Source organism: Rhinopithecus roxellana, chromosome 6 (assembly GCF_007565055.1).
Source record: "Rhinopithecus roxellana isolate Shanxi Qingling chromosome 6, ASM756505v1, whole genome shotgun sequence".
In the NCBI taxonomy this organism is placed as follows: Eukaryota; Metazoa; Chordata; class Mammalia; order Primates; family Cercopithecidae; genus Rhinopithecus; species Rhinopithecus roxellana.
The window spans coordinates 4,948,873-4,976,080 of record NC_044554.1 but is presented as its reverse complement, the minus strand read 5'-3'; the positions used below and the strand labels follow the sequence as shown (position 1 = coordinate 4,976,080).

At 34.3% G+C, this 27,208-nt stretch overlaps 1 protein-coding gene across 1 annotated transcript in view; it reads right to left on the bottom strand.

Annotated features, from left to right (window-relative positions):
• Positions 1-552: 552 nt before the first annotated feature.
• Positions 553-27,208, bottom strand: part of PPP1R3A (protein phosphatase 1 regulatory subunit 3A) — a 35,928-nt gene continuing 9,272 nt past the window's right edge. The window contains exons 2-4 of the mRNA XM_010374620.2: positions 6,004-6,062; positions 5,782-5,906; positions 553-3,872 (exon numbers count right to left, since the gene is read on the bottom strand). Coding sequence (XP_010372922.2) covers positions 1,461-3,872; positions 5,782-5,906; positions 6,004-6,062 — 2,596 coding nt within the window. The 3' untranslated portion in view covers positions 553-1,460. The remainder of the gene's footprint in view (positions 3,873-5,781; positions 5,907-6,003; positions 6,063-27,208) is intronic.

Below are 27,208 nucleotides of genomic sequence, written 5' to 3'. Positions count from 1 at the left end.
TAAATAAACAGATTACTTTTTCTATCTGAAAATCAGTGTTACATGTGTTATGAAAGAAGTTCCTATGAAAAAAGAACCAACCAAAGAGGCCTCCTCTGGGTGATTTTCTTCCATAACTTCAGTGACGACAAAAGTGCCACACTACATACCTATGCCTAGAACTACCTATGCAGCATATCAAAGGAAGTGCTATGCCACAGAACAGAGCACAGAGTTTTGCATATAGTAGTCATTCCATAAATAGTTAAAATAAACTATGCAAATCTTTGCATTGCCTCTACTTGACTAAAATGAGTTTATCATATACACTTAGCTATAGGTAATAACAGCAGTCAAAGTCACTGCTATACTGGATATTCATTTCTTCAATCGATTTCCACTTTACCTATTTGCCTATTTAAAATTTTGAGTTATCATCTAACAACCTGATAATCATATAATAAATATCACCAAAGACTATTTGTTTTCTAAATGCACTTTGGGGGATAATTCATTGTCTTATAATGAGAAAATATCAAAACTTTGTTTGAAGACAAAAATACTACCATGTGGAACAAATAGTCCATTTGGAATTTTTATTGTCATTTAATGCCTTGTGCTTTATAGGTGCAAATTCATTCTGAAGCAATGCTTGTGAAACTTTTAATACACAGTTTCAATTCTGAATAGTTGACATTGAAATAGTTCAGCTGTGTTACAGTCTTCCCTCACAGGAGAAAAGCATTGCTTAAAGACAGGCCACCCACAAAATTTTGCAGAATTGAAAGATAATCTCCCAATTGTTTCAGTCTTATCAGATTTTGCTTATGAACACCCTGACTTTGTAGCTATAAAGAAGGTATAAGATACATGTGTGTGTGTGTGCACACGCACATCCAGTATCACACTCAAGTGAACAGAATATGTTTAAGTTTACATTTCAATGTATATGGATGTTTTCTTAAAAATATGAAAGGTTGAAATATTTGATCAATGAATCCTGATAAATGATACAGTGTTAAATACAAATTTCATATTCAATACTAAAAGATCAAAAAAGTCCTCTGCCATTGTCCACGATTTATCTGCTTTTTTAAAACCTTAGGGGAAACTATATACTCTCAGGGAAAAAAAATGAAGCTTTATTGCGAGAGAAATGAATGTAAGAAATAGCACTTTAAGTAGCGAAGAGATGTGAAGCATTGCAACTTCATAGCCTGCTAAGGAGCAACAGCTGTACCTAATTTCAACTTGACGTGCTTCAGATCTCATATTGATATAGGTATTTAATGATCCAAACATAATGGTCCTATATAGAATAATTACTTATATGAAGGAGCAAACTTATTCGCGTTCCTTTTTAAATGATCCTTCAAGAGAAAAACTGCACTGGGTCTTTGAACAATGAATAGTCCCATTCACCAATCCAAATGTTTGGGGTTAAATAGCTTATCTTTTAAGAGAGAATAGTAGTGCTGGGGTTACTTCTTCTTGACAGACTCTTTTTGTCTACCCTCTTCCCAGGACAGCCAGGACAATGACAAAAGGTAGAATGCCAAGCCAATCATTAAGTCATAATGGTAGACAGTTACAAGAAATATCAGAAACAAAAGGAAATAAGGTATTTTAGAGTTGGTATATTTTGAAATCAAAGATTCATTGCTTTGAGCTTGACTTTCCTCAACAGGAAGACTAGTAGAAGCAGAGCTCTCAGATTCCTTTTCACCTGAAGAGCATAGTGATTGCCCAGAGCTTACTAATCCTTTATTTTCATGCCTTGCTTCTTCCATATTCTCAAGAGGTTCGCTGATTAAAATCATTGGCCCTAGAGATTTTTCCACACTACACTCTTCTGATTGGAAAATCTGGCCTATGCATCTTTCTTTTCTACTACCTGACGTCACTATTCCTGAACTTTTGGAAACCTCTTCAGGTTTAGACTCAGGATAAGGGTGCTTCTCAATACCCTGGATTTCTCTTGTTGAATTACAAATACTTTCTGATTTCGTTGAAATAGGTTGGCTAGCCATGGTAGTAATTGCATTCTCTATAGCAATTGCCTGCTCATTAGTTGACACTGAAATTTCAGTATGTTTGGAAAAAGGAGAGCTATTCTGAGGAGTTCTATTGGTGTCTGAGTTAAAAGCAGAATGCACAGTGGCATCCAAGTCTGTTTTCTTTGATAATTCTTGAACTTGCCTATGATCTCTGTTTTCTGAAAATACCATTTTGTCTGTTGGTAACATTCCCAACTGTAAATCCAGTTTTGAAGTTGCTTTTTGATATTCTGTAATGACCTGTGAGGATTCTTCCACGGATGTTATATTGTCAGTGCCACATTTCTCCTTGTCATGTGTCTTTCTAGGATTGTACGTAGACATGGTTTCTTCCTTCTCCATTTCATCTACATGTACATTACAAATACCTAAATGTGATTCCTTTTCAAAATCATTGTCATAGATTACACCTGCTGTATCTCGTTGACAAAGGGTATAATGTGAATCATCATTTTTCCCTTCATGTGGATCAAACGCTGTTTCCTTTACCTCGATGGGCCTGTCACTTCGTGCTGTCTCTTGAGGTAGCTTAGCAATTATTGCTTTTTCTCTAGCAGACATGCTTTCTGGAGTACTTTCTGATGTTGTCTTAATTATATAGGCTGTACCTGCTTCTGCTTTCTCAGTATGATCAGCTAGAGAAGACAGTTCACAGCACACTGTTTCTTGGCAGGTAAACAATTCTTCCGTAGTAGCTTTCAAACTCCTCGTATTATCTCTTTTTTCCCACAAATCTTCACAATCTCTTTGTTCTTTGATATGCTCTGTTAGATCTTTGATATGCTCTGTTATGTTTGTCTTATTCTCTCTTGCTTTTCCCTGACTTTCCAGAACATTCCAACTTTGTTTATGCTGTGTACTATTATCCTGATCTTCAGAATCAATCCCACCTGATTTTTCTTCAACTTGGAAAAGATAATCATTCCTCAAAACATTTCCAGTTCTTGGTGAACAAACTTGACCAGTTATCCCTTCTGGAGCGCTGCCTTCATTGGTCAAATGATGATGCTCTGGGGTTAACACAGCTTCTTCCCAACTTACATTTGTCCTTGGTGAATGAGACACGTCTGCTGTGATTGCCCGGGTGGGGATTGCGGTATCTTCACTCAGCAGAGCGGTCAGGTCTCTGTTACTAGCTCCAATCCCTTCCACACTTATTTTAGGGTTGTCCATCTTCCTTTCTTGGTCATGTAAGATTGTTTGGAAATTTTTTCTTTGTTTTTCATTAACGCCTAAATATATTCTTTGTTCTTCATCATCCTTACCATTGCCATAATCTTCCTTAGAAGATCCTTCTTCTGTTGATTTGTTGAGACGTGCAGATATATCTGAATGGAAATCTCTTCTTAAACACCCCCAATCTTTTGTTTCAATTTTTTTAGCTCCTCCTTCATGTTTTTTATTAAGGTTTCCTGCCATTAGTTGATCTGAAGAGGGGAAAGGTATTTGCATTGTGCCATTGCCACGGGCTGGATTAGCATTATCATCCAGGACTTCTTTGCTGCCAGTGTGTAATTGCATTAGTTCATCACTACTAGTATCTCCCAATGATGGCTTGATTTCTCTCATATTTGAACTAATTTCCTCTAAAGGTTGATGTGTACAGTCATTTCCTGAGGAATATTTTTCATTGCAGTAAAAATCTCCCTTTATGGAGCTTTCTGCCGATGAACTTGGAGACAGAGACCTTTGGAACAAGTCAGTGCACATTTCACCATGGATTTGCTTCTTCTCTAAACCCTCTGCTGTATTTGGAAAACTGACCGGGTCTGTTGAAAATGTATTCCTTTCATCTCTGGAAGCAGTACTTCTGTTTCTTATTAAGTGTTGATTTATCTTATGGGATAAAAACAGCAAAGAAATAATGACCATAAGATCATTTTGAATATGCAGTGAATTAGATAGGTTTTACTAACTCGGCTAGTAATTATCTGGTAGATTTCTTTGACTGATTTCATTTGTAGATTTCATATAAACTCTGGAAGCCAGATATTTTGGGGAGATCCTTGTAGGCTATGACTGGGGAATGAGATTAGTAAGAAAGGGGGCCCAAATTAGTCACTCTCCTTCCCAGCTTCCAAATATCACATTGTATTATTCAACTATTCTTGCTTGTCATTGCACTTTCTCCTCACTTAGGCTATACACATTGATAGCTCCATGCTAATCAATTAGAGAGCAGCTTCCTGGGTGCCCCTTGCTGCATTTACACTTGCTGTAGGTGCCCCCATTACAGTTTCTCTTATTAATATGTTTTCTGCAAAGCCTCTGCAAACTATTAATAGCAAAACGTCACTCAAAGAAAAGTGAGGGAGTTAATGTCTCTGCAAATTCTGTTTTAATGACCCTCTGCCAACTGGTACTCAAATGTATTTGAGCTCTTCAGTGATGCCAACTGTCAGGATTTAACAGTGAGATGCCTGTGTTTTTTTCTCCTCCTCATAACTGACATTTGCATGATCTCAATAATTATATGCAAATCTTACGTTTTCCCCTTCTTCTCACATAAGGCTCATGTTACTTGTCAACTGCACAGCTGTCTTGTAAGCCAATGCCTGTGGGTTCCGCAGATTTGGTTGTATTTCTATCTATTATAGAGCTTCATTGTTTTATGCATTAACGTCAGCATGGAGCAAATTAGCATCTAAATTACAGCTCCCTGTTCATTTATTGGATGTACAATCTCAGTAACTTCTAAACAAACTTTTATATTTGAGCCTGCTCATTGTAATGAGATGTATTGGTGAAGTACGTGATTTTTCAGGGCCCTTTCATTATATTCTGTGGTTTGAAAAAAATGGCGATGTTAACTTTCAGCTGGTGAGAATTCTCACGATGGGTGACAACTTTGTAGTTTCTTAAAGTTGGAGCAAAGTAAATTGCATACTTTAGTGATGCAGCTCCCATATCACTATAGAAAAGGTGGAATATGTGGGGAAATAGATGAGCTCTATTTCTTTCCTGTTTCAGCACTGACACTTAAAGAGGCAAATGTCATTTTAATCTTAGGTGATTATGAATCCATGTATTCCAATGATATGAGGTCCATCCAAATACAGTAAAGGATAAATTGCTTTATGTGACTCATTTACTCCTATTTCTTCCTTTGTGATAAAAGTGCTATCTAACCCATCCCCCCAAAAAAATTCCAAATAGATTGAATGCTCACCAAGTATGAAATTTATAACAAATTTAATACCAAATTGTATAGTACTGAATTTGTTTCCTGTTTTAAAATTATGGCACAGGCTATTTTCTTTTTGCTTGGTAATTTAATACTCTACAATGATATAGAACTTGGAGATTCTCACAAGGATGGAATTTAAAAAAATGCTGTTACATGTGAGAATCATAGACTTATAGAGTTGGACAGGACACTAACAATCCTCTAGTCCAGCCCTCTCATTTTATAGATGAATTTATGCTAAGTATACACTTGTCACAAAGATTAGAAATGCACATCAGGATAGTGCTACCTCTCCTGTAATTCCTACAAACTATTACTCAGAGCCGCTGGTAAATAGATAAGAAATGGATGTCATTAATTTACCATTGCAGAGACCAGAAGCAACATACAGAAATCAAAGTGCCTTGTTGATCAAGCTAGAGATGCAAGGACAGAATAGGCTGTGCTTTCACATTTGCAAATTATATTAGTTGAAGCTATTGAAAGACAGGCATTGCAGCATCTTCGAAGCAGAAATGGATTCATCTTCTCTAATACCGTGGCAACCAGAACACTTACCATCAACTCTAATTCTTTTTCATTATGTTCATCATGTTCCCTGTTTACATCTTTTACATTTTGATTACTGGCTTCCAAATCTTCCTTGTCCTCATGAGAACAAACGATTGTCGGGATAGAGGTATCTGAAAAGTTAATATAATTGTGCCTATGTAAGATTGTTTTAATTGTAGACTTTAACAAAAAGACAAATTTGGTTTTAAAATTAATGAAGAATATTACCTGTATTCTTTGGATTCTCAAAGTTATTTTCTTCTGATGTTACTAATGATTCTTCTTTACTGTTAAATTTAAAAGAAAATGTTATATGTTTTTCTGGGACTGCATCTTCTAAGTATTTTTATTCAGGGGGAAATTCAATCAGTAACAAGCCAAATAAACATTATATAACTTTCTTATTTTCCTATATTACTTGGCATTTTTTTAAAATAAAAATGATCTTTTTGGAATGATGCAATAGTAAGTATTGGTTGTAGAAAAATTTAAAAATAATTCAAACCATGCCATATTTCTAAACAGAGTATGTTTATCATATTAAAACTTGTATAACCAAAGTAAAAATACATGTAAATGTAGATTATTCTATCTTCAATGAATTTCATCTTTTCAAATGAGAATGTTTTTCTCATGGCTTAATGATAACATTTTATGAACTGAAAGTCCATTTGTGGTCATGGAAATTGCTAACATTTCAATTAATTTTTTGTGTTCCATTTTACTCAAAATTCTTCCAGTTGGACTAACACTAACATTAACTCTCTGTCCAGAAAAGCAAAAAAAAAAAAAAAAAACACCAAAAGTAAAAGAAAGAAAGAAACAAGCAAAAAAACTGAAAGGCAGCTAAACTTACTCAGTTAAAAGACTTTATATATGTACTGCCACAGGCCAATTTTATAAGCAAGACTTTGGATCATTTATATGCAAGCATACACTTTCCTTCTTTAAAATGATTTGGGTTACATTTCCTTTTCTAGCACACCCTGCATACTGATTGTAAAAGACAAAACCTTTTTGTTTCAAATGTAATCTATTTGTAGTTGTATTTGTGGAGTCATTAGAATTTAGATTTATCCATGAAACTCAGTAGGAAAAATGTTGGGCAAAAAAAGCCCACTTTGTGTATAGTTGTCACAAGTCAATTTATTAGAAATATTTGGCCCAGTATACACATTTTCTCGTACTGTCTCAACTGAATTTCCTTATGGTGACTGTTCTCAACAACTTTTCTGCAACAAAAGAAATCTGGAAAGTTGGCAGTGGCTGATGAATTTGTGTAATAAGAGTCTAGCCTTCATTGCATGAGCAATTTTGATCCAAATCCCAGGAAGGCCAATTTTATATTCACAAATCATGAGAAATTGAAAATTCTTCCATCCTGACCATGCAAGAAGATAATTCAGTTTTATATATTTTTATGATTCATAATTTTAACTTTACTAAAAACATTCGGTATCTTTAGTGGGCCGACTTATAGAACATAATGCTTCCATATAAATATAATTTTATTAGAAAAATATACTGCTTGCATAATTGATACTGACTTAATTTATAAAGCCATATTGCTTAATGAGGTCAAAAACTATGCCAAAGTTTATTTTTATGAAATCCAACAGCAGGCCGACACATCTTTCCTTCTCCATGTACATAATGTTTATGTGCTTAAAAATATATAAACCATTAAACAGCATTTATTTATTCCTGCTTCATGTCTATTCCCATAAAAATACTGAAAGTATTATTCGTAGAAGAAAAATAGTCAAAGATTGTTGGTTTTACCTAATCAAAATGCTATCTATCACTTCTCTAATTCAATTCTCTAAAACAGTTTAATTCTTAAAATAATGATGGAGAAAAGGACAGGAGCCTGCTTTAACTTATTTGGTGATAAAATAAGTATTCAAGTATGTATTCTTATGTTAGTGTCTTAAAATGCAAATATAGAAATACAGGAGAAAAACTTCAAATTCAGGGACAAATTCAAAGAAAAGTAGAAATAAATGCAATTTAAATATCATATCAAATATCTATAAACAAAAACAGAAAATGTGTAACATTTCTATGGGGAAAGTAATACAATTATATCAAAGAGTGTTAAAGAAGATCCTCAAAAAGTTGATAAACATACCATGTTCATAGATAGAAAATATTATGAAGATGTCAATTCTCTCACAAATTGATCTATAAATTTTATACTAACCAAAACATCATTTTTTATAGAATTTGAAAATATTATTCTAAAAAGAAAAATAAAGGGCAAATGATGGCTAAAATATTTCTCAGAAATAGCAGGGAGGAGGAATTTTATCAGATTAAGTATTTTTAATGAAGATTTATTTATTAAGATAGTGTTATATTGGTAGAGTCAGACAAACTAGTAAGACAAGATTGAGAGCTTAGAACCTTGGTATATGACAAATGGTATATCCAGAACCTTGGTAAATGACAAACATAGTATGTCAGACATTAGGAAATATGGTACTTTTCAGTAAGTTGAGCCAGAGAAAATGGCTGCCAGTTGGATTTAGATCTTAAATGTCAAAAACCTTGAAATTCTTAGTTGAAAATATATATGAATATCTTCTGGACCTAAGAGTAGGAAATATTTTCTTAAGAAAGAAGAAAAAAAAGATTTAAAAAATTGGTCATTTTAACTGTAGTAAAATTTAAAATGTTTATTAAGAGACTATGCAGTAAAAATGAAGTTACAAAGTGGGAGAAGATGCTTTCATTACACAAAATCAACACAAATAAGCATCAAGAATACGTAATGAACTCCTACAAATCAACAAGAAAGCACAAACAATTCGCTGTGTGTAGGGTGGCAAGGGTGCAGACATATCAGAGAAGAGGAAACACATCGTCAATAAGTACATAATGGGACGGTCAGCACTGTTAGAGAATAAATGAAATCAAGACTGCAAAGAGTTATAATTTTATACTCATTTAATTCATAAAAAATTAAAAGTCTATTAATACCAAGAGTTGAAGATGACTAAAGCTGTAGGCTTTTTAAAATTTTTTTTGAGACAACATTTTCCTCCGTCATCCAGACTAGAGTCCAGTGACGCAATCTTAGCTCACTACAACTTCCACCTCCCAGGTTCTTGTGCCTCAGCCTCCCAAGTAGCTGGGATTACAGGCACAGGCATGTGATACCACATCCTAATTTGTATTTTAGTAGAGATGAGGTTTCATCATGTTGCCCAGGCTAGTCTTGAACTACTAAGCTCAGGCAATCCACCTGTCTCAGCCTCCCAAAGTGCTAGGATTACAGACATGAGCCACCACACCTGACCCCCCAGGCTTTCTTATACATTGCTGGTGGGAGAATAAATAGGTAAAACCACTTTGAAAAACAATTTGACTGACATTATCTTCAAAATTCAACATTTATATAAATGATGACCACTACTTCCACTCCCAGGTGTATACCCAAGAGAAACTCTTGCATATATTACCTGAGATATCTAAAGGAATGCTCACGGTGTCATTGTTAGCTGTATAAGTCTTGAACCAACCCAAATCAACAGAAGAATAGATACAAAACTATTAATATCACAAAAAGGAGTATGATACAGCACTCAAAATTAACACACCACAGAGACAAACAATATGGATAAATCTTAGCAATATAATTTTAAATGAACCATTCCAAAGTATAACAGAAGATATTCTTTTTATTAAGCTAAAAATTACCTATATATGTAAATAAAATTACTTGTCCCTTGTTATATACAGTTATAATGTAAATTATACAGTTATAGCTATATATACCTATATATAATATTTAATATATTTATATAAATTACAGAGTTATATATAGTTAAATATAACTTTAATTTATAATATATATGGCAAGGGACAAGTAATTTTATTTACATATGTGTAGTTTTTAGCTTAAGAATGTCCTCTGTTATAATACTTTGGAACTGTTCATTTAATAGTATATTGATAAGATTTATCCATACTGTTGTATGTCCCTATGGTTTGTTATATATTATAAATTACATTTATATAGCAAGTGATAAGTAATTTTATAATAAACAATTACACTAAAAATAACTTGATTTTCATGATATTATGGCTATATCAGGTGGTGATATGGTTTGACTGTGTCCCCACCCAAATCTCATCTTGAATTGTAACTCCCACAATTCCCATGTGTCTTGGGAAGAACCCAGAGAGAGGTGACTGAATTAAGGGAGTGGGTCTTTTCTGCACCATTCTCATGATAGTAAATGAGTCTCATGAGATCTGATGTTTTTAAAAACAGGAATATCCCTGCACAAGCTCTCTCTTTGCCTACTGCCACCCATGTAAGATGTGACTTGCTCCTCCTTGCCTTCTGCCATGATTGTGAGGTCTCACCAGTCATGTGGAACTGTGAATCCATTAAACCTCTTTCTTTTGTAAATTATAGTATGAAAACAGACTAATACAGGTGGGTCAAATTAGGGGGAAGGAATCAGGAAATGAGAATTCAGTCACTGTTTTGGGTGGTTGTTTTGCAGGTGCTTATTAATAATTTGAAATATCTAAATAGTTCAATTCTAGTTTCAAATAATTTATGAGGATAGATGGATTACTCTCTGGCCCACATTAGAGGATGTCTATTAATAAAATGCCACTCTGAAATTCAAAATGCTAGTCATATGACTAATTACATCTAAAGAGTTGAATTCAAGACCTTTAGAACATTTGAGAAAAAAGACAAAGAACTTGATGGTTGATGATGATAGGGCCCAGAACCATGAAAATTGTGACGTGAAGAAAGTATACTTTTGAATATCTCTCATTTCCCCTTTATGTTCCTTGAGTTCTTCTTGGTAAAGGAGAGTTTCATATTTTTCTGTATTCACAGTGGCTAACACAGTACCTGAAACATAATAGTGGCATAATAAATGCTGTTGAGTCAATAACTGCACAGCATCCTTTCCACCCTCCCTTCTCCTCTTTACCTTTTGCCAACATTACTATGACAGTGTGCTTCTCTTATTTCCATTAGATATTTCAGAAAATAATCTAATATTTTAAAATATGTACATTTTTGTTTATCTTCTAAGACTTAAAGTATTACCCCTTCAGAGTTCAGGACAATGTTTTCAATTATGGAGTCAATAATGAGTCAAGATTTAAGCATAATTTTAAAATTATTATAATTTTAGAAATTAAAAAGTAAAAAATTAATTAATGGAACAATACTTTGTTTCCACTGTACCTTAAATTATATAATACAGTCATCTATATTATTTAATCAGGGTCTCTATTTTTCTAATAGATATTTTAAAATAATCCATGAGTCATGAATTATAACAAACACTGAGAAATTGAAAATAAATATGCCCTAGTTTCTTATCTCAAGGAAGCTATAATGTGAAGATGGAAATAGACATATCAACAGGTAATTACAATTACTATAAGTGATAAGTGCTATAATAAACAATGGTATATGATATTCTCTTAGAAATAAGGAGAAAGGACAGAAGTTATCAGGAGACTGTTAGAGGAATCAGGAAGTTTATCTCAAAGTTACTAACATTCTGATTTAGGTTTTAGGGATGACTAGAAGCTTCCCAATTAGAGAAGAATACAGTCATTGTAGGCAGAGGGAAAAACAGGTGGCCAAAGACAAGACTAAAAAAAGCACAAAAGGGCCAGGTGTGGTGGCTCACGCCTGTAATCGCAGCACTTTGGGAGGACGAGGAGGGCGGATCATGAGGGTCAGGAGTTTGAGACCAGCCTGGTCAACATAATGAAACCCCATCTCTACTAAAGACACAAAAAATTAGCCAGGCATGGTGGTGGGTACCTGTAATCCCAACTACTTGGGAGGCTGAGGCAGGAGAATGGCGTGAACCCAGGAGGTGGAGCTTGGAGCTTGTTGTGAGCTGAGATCATGCCACTGCACTCCACACTCCAGCCTGGGAGACAGAGCGAGACTCCGTCTCAAAAAAAAAAAAAAAAAGTCACATCTAGAAACAATGAGATGTTCAAAGGGCTGGACTCTGTTTGGGGAAAGAATGCCAAGGGGTAGAATGAGAGTTAGTTCAAGCCAGATTGTAAAGGGCTTAGCATAGCAGGCAAAAGGAGGTTGAATTATTTAGATACTTTTTAACCAGTGGCATGGGGGGTTAGGGCTAAACAGGAGAGAGATGTGGTCACATTTACATTTACCAACCTATTTCTGGAGGTAATGTACAGGAGAAACTGGATGGGATGAGCCACAGTGGAGCAGAAAGACTAATCAGAGGCTCCTGAAACATTTTCAGGCACAAAATAAGGGCGAAGGGTACTATTAATGAAGAAAGAGAAAAAGAACCAAATGTGAGTTTTAATTTTTGATGTAGCATTAATATGATTTGATCAATATGCTGTACATAGATGTTTTTTAAAGCCCTTTTCTACCCAACCTCAGTTGCATTCATCAGAATTAGAAATCTACATTGTTGCCCCTTCTAAGACCTAGGCCAAGACGGTTAACTGAGGGATCCTGCACTACAGGTCAGCAAGGTCCTGAATTAGTCTGAAGATTGGTTTTGATGTTTTATGTGCTGGGTGACTTGCTTCCCAGGAGTTCATGTGGACACCTTTTTCAGGGTTCCTCCCTAATCTCTGGTACACATGTCTAGATGGTAAACCAGCAAGTTATTTCTAGGTTTTTGATTTTTATTCCAGTCATTCACTGAGGAAAATAAAATGTTTTCTCATTCACACTAGTCACCTGGGTGACTAAAATTCTAAGGAGTTCTTACCAACCTTTAGAATGCCCTCTTGGGCATTCTACTGGAGGAATTTCTAAGGAACTAGAAATCAAGTTCACAGAGGAACTTTAAACATCTCAGTTGTTTAGAAGCCCTGTTACCTTGTCTCTCCCCTCTCTCATAAATACAATAGATCTCAAATACAACAACAGTTCCTAGAATTGCCTTTCATGTCAGAAACTTCAGGCCCTACCTCTGTAAAATCTAAATTAATATAGACCTGCATATGGAGGTAAAGATGGGGAACAGAGAATGATGGTGCTAAAAATTTCCTAAAATGGTTTTGATGTGAGGCCAGATTTGCAAACTCCTCGTATAGACAACAATGTATCTCCTTGCCCCACTGGATTTAGCTATGCAGACTGTTCCTCCCTAGATGATAGGCAGGTGGGAGAGTTATTGCAATTCCTGGCCCCAAATCCAGTTCCCCTGCTTCTTACTAGTTTCATATGAGTTTAAAGTATGGTTTGCTACTATTTACATAACTCTTAAGATAATCAAGAAATAAAGGATTGTGCAGAAGCTTCTAATTTGGAGATCTAAAAGGATGGAAACACCATCATTTGACGTGGAGATTTAAAAGGAAAAGCATGGGTGAAAGAAAGAGGATAAGCTTTATTGAAGGATATGTGCTAAACTTGTAAACTCTTCAACCAACTGGAAGTGAAAACTAGTGTTTGTTGAACGAAAAATGCCCAGACTGACATTTTTCCTTTTTCCCTTACAATATCATTGCACACAGGCTTGTACTGTCTTTATAAGTTAAGGTAAACTTTCCCTCACTTCAAAGAAGTGAGACATCATATTGAAATTTTATGTGATGACTTCTAAAGGACATTAAATATGTGCTCAACATAAGAAATGAATGTTTTCCAGGCAATGGTTACACTTGTAACATGTAGTAGCAATTTTATATGTATAGCAATCTGTGTTTTTTCATTCAATCCATCATCATTTAACAGATGTTTAGTGGGTGCCCACCAATTACGAAATGTTGCACTGGATTGTCACAAAAAGCAAGACATCCCTGCCCTCAGAAGGCTCACAAGCCAATGGGGAGAGTGGACAAGTACATAAAGCAGCAGCCCCAGGGTACGACAACTGTGAGCTCCGTGACGAACAGAGTGGGGTAGGAAATACCTTCTAGAAGGACATAGTCCATAAGCTGAAACCTAAATAAGAAGCCTTAGCTAGAGAAAAGGAGAGAAGCAATTCCAAGCTTAAGGCATTATATTCAAAAACCTTATAAGTAAAAAAAGAATTATTCTCAACTTGTTAAGTAATCCAAGATACAATTTAGTAAAAATATGAAAGACTAAAGGCCCAGGGCACCAACCAATTGGTAGCCAACTAGCTTAAGAGGCACAAATTTAAACCCAAACAGTGCCTCTCAAAATGTGGTTCACAGACCTCCTATGAGAAAATGACCTGGTACTTACTACAAATGCTGCTTCGGGGCCAGAAATCGGATCTACTGAATCAGCATCTCTGAGTGGGCAGTGGGAATCTGCATTTTAACTGGAACCTCAGAGTTAGCTGAGGTGCACTAGTGCTGTCTAACTACACATATTGAAAAAGAATATCTGCAGGCAGACACTCAGACTCCAGGAATGTGGTATACAAAGTGCGTCTTTATGTCTCAAACTTTTCCAGCAAGTTACCCACGATTATGCTACAGCTATAGCTCTGTGCACAAAATAAATGTTTGTGTATCTCATATATACCCAGAAAAGAAGAAACACATTGAAGAATAGACCAATCATCTTCTGTGACTTACAGAATAAAATAATGAAACATCAATGGGGTAGAAATTGAAGGACATTTTCAACCTATCTAATAAGCAAAAAAAAAAAAAATTGTGTTTTTAAGTCAGCTCTTAATCATTCAAAAATGTGAGTTCTACAGACTTTTTACCTCTGAGCCCCATGCAACTTACAGAAAGTTTATTTTACTTTTTATGCCAAATTCCTCTCAGATTTGTAAGAGACCTCATACTTGGATTATCTCATCCCATCATTTCATAGAGAAAAGAAAACTAAAGGCCAGTTCAACAATATGGCAGAAGTCATACCAACCAACTAGTGGCAAATCCATAACTAGCTCTAAGTTTCTTAGTCATTATGTTAGTGTTCTTTCCGTAAAGGGTCAATCTGTGGTGACAAAAAAGCAAAAAAAAAAAAAAAAACCTGCATGCAAATCTCAGTCTTTCCGGTTACTTAACACTTACTAAGTCAATTACTCACCGTGTGACTTCAGTCAAGATACTTAATCAACCTCTCTGCGTCTAATTTTTCTCCAAAATCTTGCCTACTCCTAACACAGAGTAATTATTTAGCATAGTTTCCAACACATGAAAGTGTTTACTAAATAATTATTTTTATTAGGAAATGTAGTAAATGGCACACTGATCATTAATTCTAATTATCACAAAAACAAATTTATATGCTGCTTCTTTTACACTGAGTTATCTATACTTTTAATGTTTACCATATTCTCTCATATATTTAATATGCAAGGTACTTCTAAGAGTAAAATGTGCAGTCCTTGATAGCATACTTGCTCAGCCATTTGAATATACCCTTATTATTAGAAGAGCACCCTTCAAAAAAAAATCATTAGATCTTCAGTGACAGTAACCTTTTGTTTAAAAGTATCCTCTCCAAATACAATGTACACTGGCATGATAATTTGTACCTTTTTCCATTACCCAATTGATTTATTCAGTGTCAGGATTTAGGCACCATGTTAATATTACTGCAGCTTCTGGATGTGTTCCACTTTTGCTTTTGGAGTTACAATTAATTTTAACACTGTCAAAATGTAGTCGTTTTTAGTATAATAATATAGTTTTTCCAAAGGTCCTATGATCCCGTTGTGCTAAAACCCCATATGTCTCTTAAAAAATGAGCAAAACCTCTTAAAGATCTATGCCACAAAGTCTAAGTCTGATGTGATGGAATTACCCAACCAGTTAAGGTGAATGGCAGGATTAGGTTGTAAGCAGCAAAGCCTAATTCTGCTCCAAGAGGAATCAAAATGTTGGCATGAAAAGGGATCATTTCCAAAGTGTATCATGAATATTGTATTTGTGTCTCCCTTATACCCAGCCTGAAAGTGCTCAGAATTTTCTAAACAGGACCAAACTTGGAATTCTTGGGCATCACCTCTCTCTCTATGATAAACAACTAAAAACTAAATGTGAAACTACTTAAGTTCAGACCAGCCCTCTTCATTCAAAGCTTGTGATCCCATTTTTTTCTTTCACATCCCTTCACCCCATGAAAGAGAGGAAAATAAATGACCTTTAAAATCAGAAATAATATGAGCCTCCTTTGAGATTTTTAAAAAGTCATTCAAGAACAGTATATCATCATTGGCACTAAATGGACACATACAGAAATGTTGAATAGGTTTTCCAAGGATAAATAATTATATAGTGTATTGTGGACTGTTTCTTTTCATAATATTATGTTGCAACTTCTCTAAAAATTGACTTTTTAGAATTCTGCCATTTCATAGCCACTCATATATCGAAGAAAGGAAGAAAGTAAAGGCTTATACTTAACAATAGGCAAAATTCATAATACATTACCCAACTACTACAGCTTAATATATTTTCCTTTGGTGTTACAGTACTGGCTAGTCTTCTCTTGATCAGGAATAAAACCAAAAGCGGAAGAGAAACATTTGATTAAAAGAGAGATTGGTGTCTAATTGTGAAGGGAAGTGCCTGAGGAAAAACAAATTTAAGGAACTATGCAGAAGGAATTAAGGATGAAAAGATGCATTAGGTTTAGTTTCTTCATAATGCCAGAAATGAAAACAAAATGAATACAGTCTGGCATGATTAACAGGCATTGAAAAAAGCAAAAAAATAATCTCAAGAAAAAATGTGAGAATTTTAAAAATGTCTTTATATTCTTCTATGCTGAATCTGGAAACTAATAACTGACACAGTAAGGCACATCATTTTGTTTTGGTTTTGACCGAAACATTGTTTTTTTTGTGGGCATCACATTTCTTATCTGTAAAGTGAAAGCTCTGGATTAGCTTAGAAGACCACAGATAGAATACACTCATGCTTACCTTTCTAACACTCACGGCAAGCACTGATAACAGATAAAGGAACTTCCTTGCTGTGGCCGTATTGAGCTCCACTACTTTTCTTTTACACAGCCAGGCAGCCACTACCCATCAACCCCTTCATTGCTCAAAATGGAACCAATTTGCCTTCTCAGCTTTAATATTAAATAACATGCCTTGCAGTTTAAGAGCTCTACATCTGTATAACTAATAGGAGTATTCTGAGTATCATTTAGAGGTGTTTAATTGGAAAAATTCCTAATATTTTTCAAAAACAAAAATGCTGGTAGAATCAATTCTCCAATAAGAAATGGAGAAATGCTGAACAAAAAAAGTTGTTCAGTCTTTGAACTAACAGTCTATGAAGAAGGGAATCAAACTTACATTCCTGCAACAGAATTACCTACAGAATCCATGGAAAGGTGTTCAAGTACTTTTTGAAGCCTATTCATATGCCGTGTTATGGAAAATATGTTATGGTATAACTTTTCATCTGAGACTTTATATACTGCTTGTATTCACTTTCTTGACAACCTAAAATTGCAATATAGCCAAGGATAAATTGTCAATTAAATTGTATGATCTATATTATCAATTTAAATTTAATGCCACAGAAATCTCACGTGCATAGTTTGTAAGCTAATCTTGTATTATTTCTACTACATGTAATGGAATGGTGTATTTCCATGATATTTTGTTTATGGAAAAGAAAACCTTTTCAAAAGTAAAACATTGCCAATATCTATAATTGATTAAGAAAAACAATACATTGAATATACCTATTATATAAGCTAATTTATTACTTTTAAAATGTGACTATAAACCATGTAAAACCACAAGCCCATTGGGGAAACTGTACTGAACTTCTCAAGCATTCAAGTAACTCAGAACATACCAGTATGTTTGTGACCAGATTGTTTCATTGAATTATCTTCCTCTTTGCATAAAACTGAATTATTGCATTTCTAAAAATCTTCTCTATTTCAATACCTAAGTTAGAACATTGTCCAGTACCTCCGAGCTTGATCTTGAGAACATACTGAAAACAAAAGGTACTTTGCCTTATTGATCCAGGAAATTTCAACTGCAGACAGAAAAGCGACTGAAAAACAACCTTTTTGGAGAATTCTTTGTTAAATCTCTCTTCAAAAGTTTCTTATTTTTTAACTCTTCAGTTCCTACCAAGGATAACCGGTCTAAATCTGCTTTGTCATGACAAAGAGGTAAGTGGCGGTGTTTTTTCTAGCTCACCCCAAAGGAAGTAGGGAAAAAAGACATTTTAGACTTAATTCTCTGATTGGATTGGGCACCATGTGCAATTCTGTAGAGCAGTGTACTCTCCAAAGAGGCACTCAATTTTCAGGATCTAATGCATAACTAAGTAGAATCTGGGAGGTCCAAGTGTGAACCAAAAAACATTTAGGTTGCTTTGGAATGAGATCTAATTACAAGCAGAATTCATATGTCATAAGTGAAAGAAGACTTACAGATAAACCTGGCCCAAAGAACTCCATTACAACCTGCCAATCATATTCAATTGAGAGAAAAATACAAATGTTTTTCAGTGATGGATACCAGAAAAACTGAACATACTCCAGAGAGATACCATTTTTAAAAATCTCAAACTTATTGGCCTAAAGTCCTTATTTTACCTGCGTTCTTAAATGAAGCAATAGTCACCCTTGGAACAGGTGGGTAGCAAGAAAGTAGCAATTGTCTAGCTGAGAGTCTTGCCACCTCAGAAGTCTTATCTCCACAATTTCCTCACAACATATGCTGACAGCTTTATAATGCCTACAGCCTTCAAAAATAATCAGTGTGTTGTCATGTGTATTTTTTTTTCTAGGGATACTAAATTTCAGGTGTTATTTTCTTCATAATGATGTTAATTTTTTGTGATTGTATAAAAAATCATTATTAGAGTCATGACCACTGAGTCAACTAATTCCAGTTCAACAAAACCTGTTTCTTCCATGGAATCTACAGTAAACTTCACCTAAGTCACTTGATTTGTTAAATATTGAGCTCTAACCTTCAAACTCTACTGTATTTGAATTAACATATTATTTTGAAAACTGTTGTTAAGAAAAGGTGATCTTAAATGTAAACCAAATTCTCAGTATATGTTTGGAAGGGTTTGGAGAAGGAACGAATACAGGAGGGGATGAGACTTCTGAACTTTGAAATCAAATCATTCAGAAGTGACAGTGCTCAAGAGAGGAAGATCTTACCCAATAGGGTGGCAGGTGTGAGCTCACAGCATCAAACTGCAGCCACTCACCTGAGCATGTGTGACCTCTAATGTTCCCCAAGATGAGATGTTTTCATGTGGTTTGTTTGTTATTTTTTAAGGAGAACGAAGTACCAAACTTCAACTTTTTTCCTAGCTTCTATCTCATTCCTGCCTCTTGACGAAGAATTTCAAATAGCCCTCCCATTATCTGGAGAGTAAATCAGGTGAAATGATGCATAACTCAATAAAAATACTGGAAAAGCAATGCTTCAATATGTTTTATGGTAAATCATAGATTTTTACATTTGTTAAAAAAAATCAGATATCTTAAATAATTAGGACTAACAAAATTAAAGCATGCCAAAGCAAGTTAGAATGTTAAGATACTGCATTGTTGTGACTACTTTTATTAAATGTTAACTTTAAAAGATATGAAGTCAATTTTTAGACCCTGGGCATGTTTCTGGATTGCTATACAGTCAAATATATGTCTAGTATTTCCTCTATGTTTTTGTTTATATTATCAGTTACTGCTTTATAGTTTTTATAAGTGGTTAGATGCCTCTATGATATGAAATCTTTTGGAATATATACCTATTTTCAAGCAATTCCATTTTACAAACATATTTTCAAACTAGTTATTCTACTTATGCTAATCATGCCATAAATTTATGTATCAGGAAAAATAGAAATACAGTAAATTGGATGAGTTTGCATTAAAATCCAAACAAGAACCCTATTATTACACTGGATTTGTATTTCACAGCATTTGAAAAGGTTTCCAGGCAGATTCAGTAAGTCTTAAAGCATTGTTTCTAAATTTAATGCTTTGGTGAACTTACGTCACACATTAAAATCATCTTAATGCACCTTTTTGTCAATTCTTCACAATAGTATTACAAAAAAGAGAAGAGAGGATATATTTATAAAGCAAATGAAAAAGAACTCAATGGAAGCCTATTACACTACCTGTTGATGAGCATATAAGAGTCATTAATATGCGGATCATTGACATGATAGGCCATAATGACTCCTCCAGGGACTATCAGTCTATTGTGTCAGAGACTAGTTGGGGATTCATTAACGTGCAGATGCGTGACTTCTTAATATGCAAATTATGAACGCAAAGCACTGAGGCATACCTCACAAATGTCCACATTTTGTGTTACACATCTTCTTTGTCAACCCCTCACCCACACCTTTTGTGAACTATTTTGTTTCTTCCATCCTCTGTCACAGATTTCTTCACAAAAGAGCCTATACTGATATGGAATCTACCACTTCACATTCAGAGAACTCCTCCTCTTCAGCTCATGTTTTCGTCGTTGTTGTTTTTTTTTACTTAAGGCTGGTTTATACATACAAACCACTTGCTTGCACCATTTTGACTAAACCAGTCGAATTCAGAAAAATATAAAATCTGCTTTTATATTTTTCTCCAATGTGAAATTGGTTTTTGGCAATGACACATCAAAGTGAAGAAAGCACTTGTTTTTAAAAATGAAACGATGAAACGTGAGTAGCATAATTAGCAGTTGAATAATTTGGACTGAAGGTGGGTGGAGAAAACATAGTGGAATGGAATACCAAAAAAGAGCAGAGAAAGGCACAAGAGAGGACACCAGAAAAAAGAATGCAATTAAATCAAGTAAGAGTATTTGATACCAATGTAACACAATAAATGAGGAAATGGATGTAAGCACTCAATGTCTGGCATATAGCAAGTAAGCAGGAAGCATCAGTTATTATGATTATATTGGCATTTTGTATTTATGCAAAAAAGTGAATAGACACATTCCCTTTTGAAAAAATATGAAGAAAAAAATACGGAGTAAAAGTTGTTCAGTCTTTGAACTAGCAGTCTATGAAGAAGGGAATCAAACTTACATTCCTGCAACAGAATTACCTACAGAATCCATGGAAAGGTGTTCAAGTACTTTTTGAAGCCTATTCATATGCCGTGTTATGGAAAATATGTTATGGTATAACTTTTCATCTGAGACTTTATATACTGCTTGTATTCACTTTCTTGACACTTTATTATTCTAACCTGATCCAAAATACAATACAATTTTTCATTACTATTTCTCTTCTAAATGTCAGGAGATACAGATCCTTAGTTCTTTACTTGTAAACTCCATATATCCTAAACACTACAGTGGGTCTACAGAAGTCTATATTTATTGATTATAAAATAATTATATGTCCATATAAATTAATTTGTATAATTTTTAAGTTAGCTTTAAGGTCCTCACTGTCTTGAGGAGATCCTACATAGATTTTATTTGATTAAAACCCTTTCAACATGAGGTAATATGTTTTAGAATAAATTATTCTTATTATTCTTAATAAGCTTATTCACACGCTTATTACAAGCAGCTAATTATACTTCTTATTCTGGCTAATGTTAATTTCAATATTAAATGCCAGAAAACATCAAATAGTTACTGGAGTTCCAAGCTGCAGTGAGCTATGATTCCACCACTGCAATCCAGCCTGGGCAGCAGAGTGAGGCCCTGTCTCTTAAAGGAAAAAAAAAAAATTATGAAAATGATATAGGAAACTTAGAAACTTACAGTAGAGACATCATCTTTTATTCACTGGAGCCACCCACTGGAGGGGATGAAGGAGGTCAGGATGAGCTTATAAGTGCCAAGACACCTTGCCCCATTGGAGGCTTTTGGGTCCCTGATTAAATGAGTAGAATTTATTACCAGAAAATCCTAAGAAGATGAAGTGAGAAGGGTTCACTAGGATGACTACCGTTGAAGATTAGTATAAGAGCAATATGGTGTTCTGGAAAGGTCAAGCTGAGAACCAGATAAAAGGGGAAAGGCAAACAGCAGGTGACTGAGGAAATGGACCACGCACTGGGATTGCTAAAGGAGTGAAGTGCAAGAGCCAAACTCTGCGGAGATGCAGTTATGTTGACAAGGATGGGGATCTCTGTCACACTTTTAACAAAGCAACACAGGACATTAATCAATACTTGGAAGGACACTGCTACCCAGTGGGTTTAAAGGACTCAATCTGTCTATTGAATATGATACCAATTCAGAATAATGTTGGATACAGTTCAACGTGTGTTCATTCAACAAATATTTAATTTGTACTGGGCTAGAAGTTAAACTACTAGCTCAGGCTGACATCGAACAAATTCTGCCTTCATAAAGTTTACAGTCTAATGAAGGATAACCCAAAACAGCACTTTAAAATCCCAGCTGTAAGCTTCATGACTGGGGTAGCATGGATTTCTATAGAAGAAAATAATAAGAGAACTAAGTCAAACTCAAAACAGAGGTGGCCAGGGAAGGCCTCCTGGCAGAGGGAGCATTTAGTTTGAGTCCTGAGGGCTTAGTATGACTATTGAGATGAAGAAGACAGCACAGAAGAATATTCCAGGCAGATGGAATATAATGGGGCATGGCAGTGACAGAGATTTGTATCCAACAAAAACAGGTAAAAGATGAGTACAATTAGATCTTAGTGATAAAGATAATGATAAAAATTTTCTCTTTAACCAAACTCCAGCCAGGTTCTTCAGGCCCATGTTCTTGACTAGGCCTCAACCCTAGCCTACACAAACTACAGCCTCTCAACACAAATGGTTTTGACCTCCTCCTTTCCCCACAATAAAAGACTTAAGCAAATACTAACATCTTTTCTAAAGCTCAGGCCATATTTCTAGGATGACCCTTGTCATATTTAAAGTGCCTGTTTGAGAAAGCTCAAGGCTGCCAAAAGAGTTTATTGTTTGTTCCAGCCAACACCTGAAGATAGGGCCCACCACCATTTCTTAGAGCTTTTACTAAAAAGGGCTTACAAGTGCAAATCCTTTCTCTCTGTGTTAAGATGTACACCTATGTCCTACAATTCAATATTGTCTTTTTCCAGGGCCTGAAAGCCATTTCACTAAAATGTAATCATCAGGAAAGATAGGGTCTCTATTTCCCAGTCTGTGGAAGGATAGAATCCTAACTAGAATTTCCAGCTAACAGACTGGCTAGCCTAATCAGCATTTATAAAGACCAGTCCTTTGCAATTTTTCGGTTTTCTGACTCTATTAAGAGTCAGGAACTCACCCAGATCCTATTTGCCCCTTCTTTACTCCTTCATTCTCCCTTAAAAATACCCAGTCACCTCTGTACCAACTCAAGCCGAGTTCAGTTCACGATGGACCCACTTCCTTATTGCAATAGTGTATTACTGATTAAAATCTGTCCTTACCACTTCATCCAATGTCTTTAAAAAGAAAAATGAATTCTTTCTAAAAGTTTACTTCATTCTAAATGAAAATTAACTTTGCCATGCTGTGTGATGTACCTTTTTTTCCCAAAAACATGTTCCCTTTTTTTCCAAGTCATCACTGAAGCAGCAAAGTATATTTAATAAATAATATATAAAGCTTATCCTTTGTATCTGAATGTCCCACATCCTTAATGTTGTTATTAATACTTAAAAATACTTCATGCCACATTTTCTAGAGTGTTATTTTATTTGGATTTACTTATTTTTATTTGTTTAAGTAGCATTATTATTTTGGGATAGTGTGACTAGTTACAAAATTTTCATTATTTTTTAAATTATAACTCAAAACACCAGTATTTATGTCCTTGGTTTACATCAGTCATTCTCAACCTTTGTGCACACTGGAATAGTCTGGAGATCTTTTCAAAATACCAAGCCTGCAAACACCCCAGACCAATTAACTTACAGTCTTTGTAGTTGAATCTGGGTGTGGGTGCCTTATTTTTTCCCTTTGCTATGTGCAGCCAGTTTTGAAAAGCACCGGTTTACACTTGTATCCTACACTGGCTTTTGCTATATGAAGGTATGGTTAATGTGAAATTAAGTCCTTTAGTAAAAATATTCTGTTAAGGTTTTCTAGAGGAGTGAGGAAGAAAGGGGCATGCATAATCAAACATGCTAGCATTAATATAAATTGTATATGGATTGCACTTCTGCTACTAAATCTGTAAAACAATTAATTTTCATTCATCATGAGGATTACCTCTCCATACTTCAGTGAATTTAAATTTACTTTTTTTTTTTTTTAACTGAAAGGAAGCCTAGATGTTGTTTTGGGTAGGAAACATTAATCATTTCTATGTTAACAACTTCTGCTTATTACAAAATTGATCATGTTTATGAAGACTTAGACTTGGGCTAGCAAAATGTTTTCCAGTTGTTGTACTATGTAGTGAATTGCCCAATTACTATAAATGCAAGTACCATAAAGTGTATCTCATAAAATAAACAATCAGTGTCTTGAGGTGAAAATAATAAAGCGACAGTTATTGAAGAAGGTAGAACTGCAATATAATGGTTTAAACGCAAGTTCATGGATAATGCTGATAGTTTAATGTGTGTATAGTTTATTATGTGTAAGAGAATATTTCATATAAAAATACCATAACCACATATATTCTGGTCTTTTCTTTCTTCCTAACATGGTATATAAGTGAAGGCACTTGCAAGATTACACTTGCTGTCTTTCAGAATCATCACTTTCCAATGGTTTGTTTGATTTATACATATATCATTATATATGTCAATATACATAAAATATTGATATCCTACATATATAGTATGTATATGCTATATTATATATGACATATATCAAAAATGTACATTTGTGTATATATAGCATTTTATGTTTATATAGTGATTTTTATATATATACAGTGCTATACATGATATATGCAAGTATGTATAATGATATATATACTTGTATGTACACTTATATAAGTATATTAAGTATATACAGTATATACATATATAATTATATATGTATATATACTCCTAATTTTGTAAAAAAAAATTTCTTCTTATAAGTACTAAATTATATAAACATATCTAACTTGCATGGTACTAGAAATTAATATTCAAGTTAATCAAGACTTTTTGAAACAAAAAGTGATAGTTACAATGATTAAGAGATTCCAATGGAGATGTACAGGGTGCATCTGATTTTTAAAAACTATGAAACCAATAAATACACTCATCATTAAAACCATAATGAACATAATTCATTATTTAACTATTCAGAAGCCTTTTTGGATTTTACTACGCCTCAGAGTTATCAATGAGAAAACTATTTGCCATTAATAGTTTTTCAAAGGTTTTTGTTAACCACATGGGGACTAATACTTAGACTAATATACCATTCCTGACCTCAAAGAACTTGGGAAGAAGGTCACACATATGAATTCTTAAGTGCAGAAATAGGCAACATTTGACATGTATCAGATGAATGATGTAGGCATTAAATGCCGAGCCTAGAGAAGGGAAGGATCTGGATAATTAGAGACATTAGGAAAGCCTCAAGAGGGAAAATCAAACTGGTTCTTGTGGAAGGTGGAAATGGAATAGTAAGAGACAAGGAAAAAAATGTTTTCAAAGCAAGCAACTGGCTTGAGTAGAAACAGTGAACACAAGTGGAAGAAGTAGTGTCTACTTAACGGAAAGCTCTAAAAACATATCTTTGGTTGCATTCATGTTTACCTGTAAATCAGAATCTTGCATTATTAATAGGATTGTTAAATCCCATAATGTATTGTTTTATAACTACTGCTCATAAATAGCATCAGAAACCAGGAAAGCCCTATTACAATCACTACATTGTATTCATAAACTTGGAGGAGCTTTCTAAATATTTACATTTCAGCATATTGAGGGCCCACTACTTTATTGAGATTTAATATTCTTTACTGTTCACAAATGGTTACCTAATAAGGCAGCATTAGTAGTGAAGGGGAAGGTGGTTTTGACATCAAAAGTGGCTGTAATCCCAGTTTCATCAAGGGTTACCTGAAAAGTCTGAGTTTCAGTTTCTTCATCTATAACTACTTCATGGGATTAAAGGAATACATTTCTGGAATTTAACCAAAAAATCAAAATATTTGCTCCCATCACCCTGCCTATGTTATGGCTAGCAGGTTTTAGTTTCATAGTTGTTTTTAAAAAATGTTGTAAATGTAATAAATGACCTTTGAAAGTAGCCTAAGAATTGACTGAAGTGATTTACAATAAAATAATTTCTGGATTTTCCACAAGGGAATAAAGCTACTTATTTAAAAAATTATGAATAAAATACAATGTTACGGTTTGAAAAAAAAAATAGACTGTACCTGGAGACTGCCTAGAAATGCCAACATTGTAAACATGCTGACTAAACTGATATAGAGGGCAGTGTGGCAAAGGTTCTATTTTTTCCAGACACAAAAATATCTGGTAAGTCTTTTGCTAGGTGTTAATTTCTTTGCCTATAAATTGCATCAGATGTAATAGTGACAAACAGCAACATTTTATTTAGGAAAAGTTGTGCTCTAGAAGTAGCTATTTCATGGGAAAATGTTGTTAGAAATACTGGTAAATTAAAGAAAGTAAAAAAAATTAATCAGGGGTGAAAGCAAGTTTCATAATATGGGTACACAGTAGCACTAGGGGTCCTGTTGAACTGAATGGGTTTTATGAGATTTGCAAGCAAATGCCTTGAATGTTCATATAATTGCCAATGTCTAAAAACTTAACTCAGTTTACCAAAGTTAACTTGGAATGAGATGTTACCAATATAGAAAATATAAAATACTAGCTAACATATGAACTCTTTGGAGAATGTCTTTTTTATATGGATTACATATATACATAAGAAAGAGATCAGGTTAAGTGAAAAGCTCATGTGTGCATGTGCATGTGTTTGTGTGCGTATTTTTTCCACATAAGAAAAGTGGTGCATCAAGGGTGGGTTGACCATAACTGGGCAGTATTACACTGCTCCCCATGTTTAATTTCCTAAATAAATTATCAACTGGAATGACTGTACCAAAATTCTGTATATATTCATTGACTAGAACAAATAGCTTTTAGTTAAAATTATACATACACACACAGTCAAGAAATTTAGCATATATTCAAATAATTTCTGCTTGTAGACTCATATTAACAAAGGGATACAATGTAAACCAATTTAAATTTCAGTGGGTCTAAGCTGCATATTATTTTTATAAATTTATTCAACATTTCTTTTCCAGACACACTCTTAGATGTTATTGTAGCACTATTCACAATAGCAAAGTCATGGAATGAACCTAAGTGTCCACTGATGGTGGATTAAAGTACATATACACTATGGAATACTATGCATCCATTAAAAAGAATGAAATTGTGTCCTTTGCAACAACATGGATCCAACTGGAGGCCATTATCCTAAGTGAATTAACATAGAAATAGAAACTCAAATATTGCATGTTCTCATTTATAAGTGAGAGATATATAATGGGTACATATGGCCATAAAGATGGAAACAATACACACAGGGGACTATAGAAGTGTGAAGAGAAAGAGGGAA